The following is a 6,969-nucleotide window of genomic DNA, read 5'->3' as shown; positions in this document are numbered from 1 at the left end:
AGCCCCCGTCCCGTCACCCACCCGGGGCCATGGCCCCGATCCTGGTCCCATTCGCCGTGTCTGTCACCCCTTAGGACTGCGATGGGCTCATCGTCCGCTCGGCCACCAAAGTCACGGCCGAGGTGCTGGAGGCAGCAGAGAGGCTGAAGGTGGTGGGCCGAGCTGGCACCGGTGTGGACAATGTGGACGTGGAGGCAGCCACCAGGAAGGGCGTCCTGGTCATGAAGTAAGAGCAGGAGTGTGGGGACATCCGTACCCGTGAACCTGGGGTGGTCGGGGAGACTTCAATAGGGTGCCCTCCCCACCCATGGCACCCCTGGCACCCCCTGTGTGCCTCCATCCTCACGGGGCACAGATCCCTGTCAGCCCGGGGGACTCACACCACTGACACCCCTCTCCATCCCCAGCACTCCTACTGGGAACAGCCTCAGCGCCGCCGAGCTCACCTGTGGGATGATCCTGTGCCTGGCCAGGTGAGCACAAGGCAGGATGCAGACAGGTGTGCCCTACAGCCCCCTACCCCGCACTGACCACCGCCTCCTTTTTAGGCAGATCCCACAGGCAGCTGCCTCCATGAAGGAGGGCAAGTGGGACCGTAAGAAGGTAGGAGGCAGTGAAGCGCCTCTGGGGGGGTGTCCGTGTGGGGTGTGCTCGCTCACTCTCCCTGTACTCCCCAGTACATGGGCATGGAGCTGAACGGGAAGACGCTGGCCGTGCTGGGGCTGGGACGCATCGGCAGGGAGGTGGCCACTCGCATGCAGGCTTTTGGCATGAAGGTGAGGAGATGGGGCAGGGAGGAACGATGGGAAGCATCAACCTTCCTGACCTGGCCAGAGCCACCGTGCCAGGCTGTAAGAGTGAGTGCCTGCTCTGCCTCAGACCATTGGCTACGACCCCATCATCACCCCCGATGTCTCAGCCACCTTTGGTGTGGAGCAGCTGCCGCTGGAGCAGATCTGGCCCCGCTGCGACTTCATCACGGTGCACACGCCGCTGCTGCCCTCCACCACGGGTATGGAGCGGGCACGGTCACAGGGAGGTTTGGGGAGAGCTGGGGCAGCCCCCTTCTGCTCACAGCCCTCCTTCTGCAGGGCTCCTGAACGACAGCACCTTTGCCAAGTGCCGCCGCGGCGTGCAGGTGGTGAACTGTGCCCGCGGTGGCATCGTGGACGAGGGCGCGCTGCTGCGGGCGCTGCAGTCGGGGCAGTGTGGCGGGGCCGCCCTCGATGTCTTCACACAGGTGAGTGGGGCTGTGAGGACCTCCTGAGCTTGGCTCTCTCTCAGCACCACCTCAATTTTGCCCAAAGCAGCCTAGCAAACCCTGTGGGGCTGGGACCAGGAGCAGCCCTCAGCTTCTCTCCTTGCAAAGGAGGCGGGGTAAATGCCCCCTGCTCCGAGCTCCCAGCTGGGTGCTGGGAGCTGATGGCAGGATGGAACTGTGTCTGCAGGAGCCCCCAAAGGACCGTGACCTGGTGAACCACCCCAACGTCATCTCCTGCCCACACCTGGGTGCCAGCACGCGGGAGGCACAGAGCCGCTGCGGCAAGGAAATCGCCATGCAGATCGTGGACATGGCCACGGGGAAGGGGCTGACCGGCGTCGTGAGTGCCCTGCAGCACCTGAGCTCTGTGCCTCAGCTACCCCAGCTGTAACCCGTGGGGGCATTGGGAGCAGTGCTCCGTGGGGGATCCCCAGCAGGCTCTCACTGCTCACTCTCTCCTGCAGGTTAATGGGCAGGCTCTCAGCAAGGCTTTTTCACCCCAGACCAAGCCCTGGATCGCCCTGGCCAGGGCCCTGGGCACGGTGCTGTGCACGGTGGGCAAGCAAATGCAGGGCAGCATGCAGGTCTGCACCCTAGGTGAGCCTGGGTGTGGGGGCTCCAATGGGCAGGCAGGAGAACAGATAGACAGGAAGGTGGTTAACAGTGAGATTGGAGCCCTAGAGTGTGCAGGGATGGATGGGTGGATGGATTGGGTGGGTGGAAGGACCAGCCCCAGGCTGTGGGCCTGACCTCTCTGCTGCTGGCTCATGCACACCTCCTCCCTGCACCCCAGGAACACCCCTGAAGGAGGCTGGGAGTTACCTGACACCTGCTGTGGCTGCAGGCATGCTGGCTGGAGGGACACAGAAGGAGGTGACCCTGGTGAATGCCACGCTGCTGGCCCAGGAGGCTGGGCTGAAGGTGCGTGGACACCCAGGCTCTGCACCCCAGCCTGGTGTGCCTTCCCCAGCAAGCAGCATGAGCCTGGGGACACCCCACCGTGCTGCTAATGCAGCATTGAGGCTGGCTGTTCCCTGGGTGCTCCCAAGGACATCCCTTCCCTGCCCCAGACACACACAGGACCTGGGCACTGAGTGGCTGTGTCTCCCTGGCAGGTCACAGCCACCCACAGCGATGTGGCCCCCGAGCCCGACAGCAGCACGGGTCTGGTGCAGGTGTCCCTGCAGGGCACCCCACACCAGGTGACAGGGACAGGGCAGGGCAGCACCCCGGTCCTGCGGCAGATCAATGGGGCTGCCTTCAAGCTGCCAGCCCCACTGTCCGGCCCCCTCCTCATCTACAGAGCCAAAGCCTCAGACACCAGTGCTCTGGCCACGCTGACCGGTGAGTGCCTGTGCCAGCCCTGAGCTGCAGGGACAGCCTGGGGAACCCCCACACCCGACCTAGAGCTGAGCCCCTGCTGCAGCAGATGGTGCCTGGATGGATGGATGGGATGGGGGGTTTGGGCCGGGGGTTGTGTGATGTTGAGCAAAGGACTTGGGCTGGAGGAAGAAATGGTGTCATGGGCCTCTGAGCAGGGAGTTGGGGCGAGCAGAGAGGCTCAGCTCCCTGCTGGGGCAGTGGGGGCAGCCTGTGGTCCCTAATTCCTGTGCTCCCCTCCAGGGCTGCTGAGCAAGGCAGGGGCCCAGCTCCTGTCCTACCACAGCTCCAGCACGGTGGCAGGGGAGCAGTGGAGCATCGTGGGGCTCTCAGCCCCCCTGCCCAGCCTCGGCGAGCTAAAGCCACGTGTCACAGAAATCTTCCAGCTCCACCTGCCATAGAACCCGACTGCTGACAGGGACTCTCCCCACGGCCACAGCAGCTGGGCCCTCCCCAGCTGGGGAAGCATTGCACATGGCCATCCCTGAGCCCCACACTGGGTTTGGGGTGGCCCCATGTTCAATAAAGGGTCTAGAAGGAGAGAGCATGTTGTGCCTTGTGTGGTCCTTTGTCCTCAACCCCAAACCCCCTCCCTCCTGCCCCTGCTGCTCCCTGGCCTTGTTGCTGTTTGCTGAAGGGTGCAAAGGTTCCTGTGGCCACAATCCCGTGATGGGCCATGGCTCAGAGAGCAGCACTGCAAGGGGCACGAACCTCCCTGTGAGCTACTGTGTCACCTGTGCCCTCCTGCCCACGGGTTTTACCATGAGGAGGTTTCAGTTTAATGACATCGTGGGGAAAATGCCATCTTGCCCCCATAAACTGGCAACTGGGAGGCTGAGGCTTCCTTGAGTCCCCCAGACTCAGGGCAAACTCCCATGTCTAACAGGGCAGCTGGCCATGGAATAAATCCCTTAAGCAGCTGTGATCCAGACTGGTGGTTGTTATTTGGGAGGGACCGGGGGTGGGAGGAGACCATTCAAGACCAGGAGCCAGAGCTGGGCTGCTGTCCCCTCCCATCCACACCTTTATTCCCCCACACTGTCCAGGTGTTTGCAGAAGCCACTGCCATCTCCAGCAGCTCTGGGGCCCGAGCCACTGCTGGCCATTCCCCACCCATACAAAGGGAACTTTCCCACACAGACCAGCCCCAGATGTGGGGAATGAATGGGGGAAAGAGAGCATCCCCCTCTCCAGGGCTCACCACTCTGGTGATCCCACTCTAGATGGGCTTCCTGGCATATTCGCGGCGGTACTTGGAATCCACCCGGGTCAGGTACCAGGTTCCGGGGAACAGATCCGCCTGGGAGCCGTGGGGAGCGTGGTCGGCTGCAGGGAGAGGGCAGTGATGCTCAGGGGTGCTGTGGGGTCCCAGCAGGGCAGGCTCACATCCCCCCAGCCCCACTCACCCAAGTGATGAGTTTCCTCCCGCCGCTTCATGATGTCGGCGAAGTCCTGCGGGGCCACGCGCTTGCGGGCGTCCAGGCGGGCGGGCAGGTCAGCCAGGCTGGAGACCAGCTTGTCCAGGGGGGAGCCTGGCAAGGGGCACCCCGTGTGTGAGATGGCAGCGCTGACAGCCCCACGCTGCCCTCCCTTTGCAGCCCCTCTCTCCCCTGATCCTGCGAGACGCGGAAGGAGAACATGCTGGCCGCCAGTCCCGAGCCGTAGGAGAAGGCACCGATCCGGGAGCCGGCCAGGTCCCGTGCTGAGCGCCTGAAGCGAGGGGTGAGGGGGTTACAGGACATTTGGGCTGAGAGGGAGATACAGGGCTGTGGGGGCAGCGTAGGGGGCTGCCTGCTTGGTAGGCAGGCAGATCCTTGGGGCCACATTTCTGAAGGAGTGTAGCCCCGAGGCAGTGCGGTGGTGCCAGGGAGGCCCAGGACAAGGCTTTTGTTCCCCTCAGAGCCTGTCTGTTCCCATGACTCCTTTCCCATGGGGTCACTCATTCTACTGGGCATGACAACAAGGGTTTTCATCCTCCCATTGATGACAGAGGGGCTTTAGGCACTGGCTCAGCTCCAACAAGCTGGGATGAAAAGTCTGGCAGGGAGATGGCCTGGAGCAGGATGCATCCGCACTGGGGGTTGTGAGCAATGAAAGGATCGGGTCCTGTTGAGGCAGGGGGAGATGAGGGCTGGGAGATGAGTTCTGCCCCTCCATCCAGACAGAGAGTGCCCTCCCCAAAATGACCTCCTCCCTCTCCCCAAGCCAGCGTTTTGGGGGACTCACTGGGACAGGAGGGAGGCCAGGCAGCCATACATGGATGGTGTGTACATGTTGCCATTGCGGGAGGAGAGGAGCAGGGAGGGCTTGGTCTTCTGGTTGAAGATGTCCTGGCTGGCAGCCTGGAATGCCTTCTCCACCTCCTTGCTGGTGTAGGTGTCCTCCAGCTTCACACCACTGCCCAGACAGAGACCAGCTGGAACCCCAGAGCAGCACGTGCCTGTCTGGGCTGAGGGATGGGGACACAGCCCAGGGACCCACCGGAAGGATTGCAGCCCCTTGTAGAGGCCGGAGGCTGTGTCGGGGTTGGGGCAGGCCAAGAAGTCGTTCAGCAGCAGCCGCCCCACCGACTTCTGCACCAGCTTGCAGAAGGGCGAGTGGAAGATGATGTACTTGAAGTCATCGAGGGTGAAGGGCCTCTGGATGCCAGCTGGGAGGCAACACGGGGCCATCAGTATGCAGGGGGCTGTGCTGGGCACCTCAGGGGCGCTGCCACTCACCCTGCTGCCACTGGCTCTGCGCCTTCCGCCGGTACACGGCGTAGCAGCGGTCCAGCGCCCGCAGGTAGCACTGGATGGAGAGCTGCCCGTCCACCACCGGGTACTCAGAGGACAGATTGGGCTTGTAGAAGTCGTAGGCATGCTCCATGTGGGTTCCACGCAGGCCTAGGGGCACGGGGAGAGCCAGCTGTCAGAGAGCATCGGGAGGTCCCAGCCCGGTGGCAAACACCCGGGGTGCTGCCTGCCACTGCAGCCCTGGAATCCAGCAGCCTCCCTGAGTCGCTCCATGGTGCCCACAGGGATGGGGCTAGCCAGCATCTGAGTACCCAGCAGAGTCTGGCTGAGCAGCTCTGCCCAGGGCTGGGACATGGATGCACGGCCCCCAGGGACAGCACCCATCAGCTCGCCACCCCCAGGGCCTCATGGCACCGACCTCTCTCCAGCACCAGCGGGGCGTTGGGTCCCACCAGCATGGCGATGGCACCGGCACCTCCCGTGGGCCGCGCGTTCCCCGTGGCGTAGACAGCGATGTCCCCACACACCACCACGGCATAGCGACCTGGGGGAGGACAGAGGGACTGGCAGGGCCACCAGCGGGTGGAAGCCTCCATCCCGTGGCCCTTGTGTGTTCCCATCTTGTGTGTCACACCAAGATGGGCAAGAAACAGGGGTGACGGAGAGCCTGGAGGTGCAGTGGCGCCCTTTGCAGTTGGAGAATCTTTGGGTTTCAGGCCACCTCCTGCCTCCTTCCCCTGTCCCACGGCAGGGTCCCTGCCTGTACTCACCATCCCAGGCACTGGACTCCACCCAGGCGGCTGCGTTGAAGAGCGAGGCTGTGCCCCCGTAGCAGGCGTTGGTGGTGTCGATGCCCTCCACATCGGTGTTGCCAGAGTCATGGAAAAGTTGCATGAGGACGGTCTTGACGGCCTTGGATTTGTCGATGACGGTCTCGGTGCCCACCTCCAGGCGGCCAATGGCGTCCCAGGAGAGGCGCCCGCGCTCCACCAGCCGCTGCACCACGGTCAGGCACAGGGAGTTGATGTCCTCGTGGGCAGCACAGAAGCCCATCTGCTTCTGGCCCAGGCCCCGCGTGTACTTGCCGGCCTCCACGCCATCAAACCGCTCCAGCTCCTCCTGATCCACGTACTGGGCAGGGAAGTACACCTCCAGGGCCAGGATGCCCACGTCCTTGGGCCAGGCACCGGTCCCGGCAGCACTGGAGAGGCTGTGGGACAGAGCGAGTGGCAACAATCCCGTGGCAGTCTTGGGCACAGAGGGTGGCCCTGCAGAGATGCCACCAGCGAGCAGCCCACGCTGGGAGCACCCCAGATCCCTGGTAGCTCCTTGTGCCTGGCAGTGCTGCAGGGAGGAGGGAGAGGCTCCCCTTCCCCAGCAAGGTTTAAGAGCTCAGCCAGCTCCCCAGCCCTACCCTGGTTGTGTCTCCAGCCCCCCCGATCCACGTGGGTGCTCACCATGCCCTCTGCCAGGCCGCGGGGTGCTGGGTGCCCCGGGGTGCCCGCTCCGGCGCGGGCGGTGCCCACCTCGCCCCCCAGCAGCGTGCGGCGCGCCCGACCAAGCGCAGCATCTTCGCCCCGACCGCGCTGTGGA

The 6,969-nt window shown here is 64.0% G+C and overlaps 2 protein-coding genes across 2 annotated transcripts; one reads left to right on the top strand and one right to left on the bottom strand.

Annotated features, from left to right (window-relative positions):
• Nucleotides 1-68: 68 nt before the first annotated feature.
• PHGDH (phosphoglycerate dehydrogenase) lies at nucleotides 69-3,186 on the top strand. Its single transcript, XM_031061680.1, has 11 exons — nucleotides 69-226; nucleotides 408-473; nucleotides 549-603; nucleotides 678-776; nucleotides 880-1,012; nucleotides 1,092-1,240; nucleotides 1,449-1,601; nucleotides 1,726-1,858; nucleotides 2,055-2,182; nucleotides 2,377-2,605; nucleotides 2,885-3,186. The coding sequence occupies exons 1-11, from the start codon at nucleotides 222-224 to the stop codon at nucleotides 3,040-3,042; spliced, it is 1,308 nt and encodes a 435-aa protein (XP_030917540.1). The 5' UTR covers nucleotides 69-221; the 3' UTR covers nucleotides 3,043-3,186.
• Nucleotides 3,187-3,646: 460 nt separating this feature from the next.
• On the bottom strand, nucleotides 3,647-6,946 carry HMGCS2 (3-hydroxy-3-methylglutaryl-CoA synthase 2). Its single transcript, XM_014309346.2, has 9 exons — nucleotides 6,834-6,946; nucleotides 6,147-6,586; nucleotides 5,795-5,920; nucleotides 5,362-5,526; nucleotides 5,123-5,291; nucleotides 4,868-5,038; nucleotides 4,250-4,351; nucleotides 4,048-4,178; nucleotides 3,647-3,967 (listed from the first exon to the last, which is right to left on the bottom strand). The coding sequence occupies exons 1-9, from the start codon at nucleotides 6,944-6,946 to the stop codon at nucleotides 3,861-3,863; spliced, it is 1,524 nt and encodes a 507-aa protein (XP_014164821.1). The 3' UTR covers nucleotides 3,647-3,860.
• Nucleotides 6,947-6,969: the final 23 nt, after the last annotated feature.

The sequence above is a fragment of the Geospiza fortis genome, unplaced genomic scaffold, assembly GCF_000277835.1.
Source record: "Geospiza fortis unplaced genomic scaffold, GeoFor_1.0 scaffold5, whole genome shotgun sequence".
Classification (NCBI taxonomy): domain Eukaryota; kingdom Metazoa; phylum Chordata; class Aves; order Passeriformes; family Thraupidae; genus Geospiza; species Geospiza fortis.
Note: the sequence above shows the minus strand (reverse complement) of the source record. Positions and strands in the feature narration are given on the sequence as shown.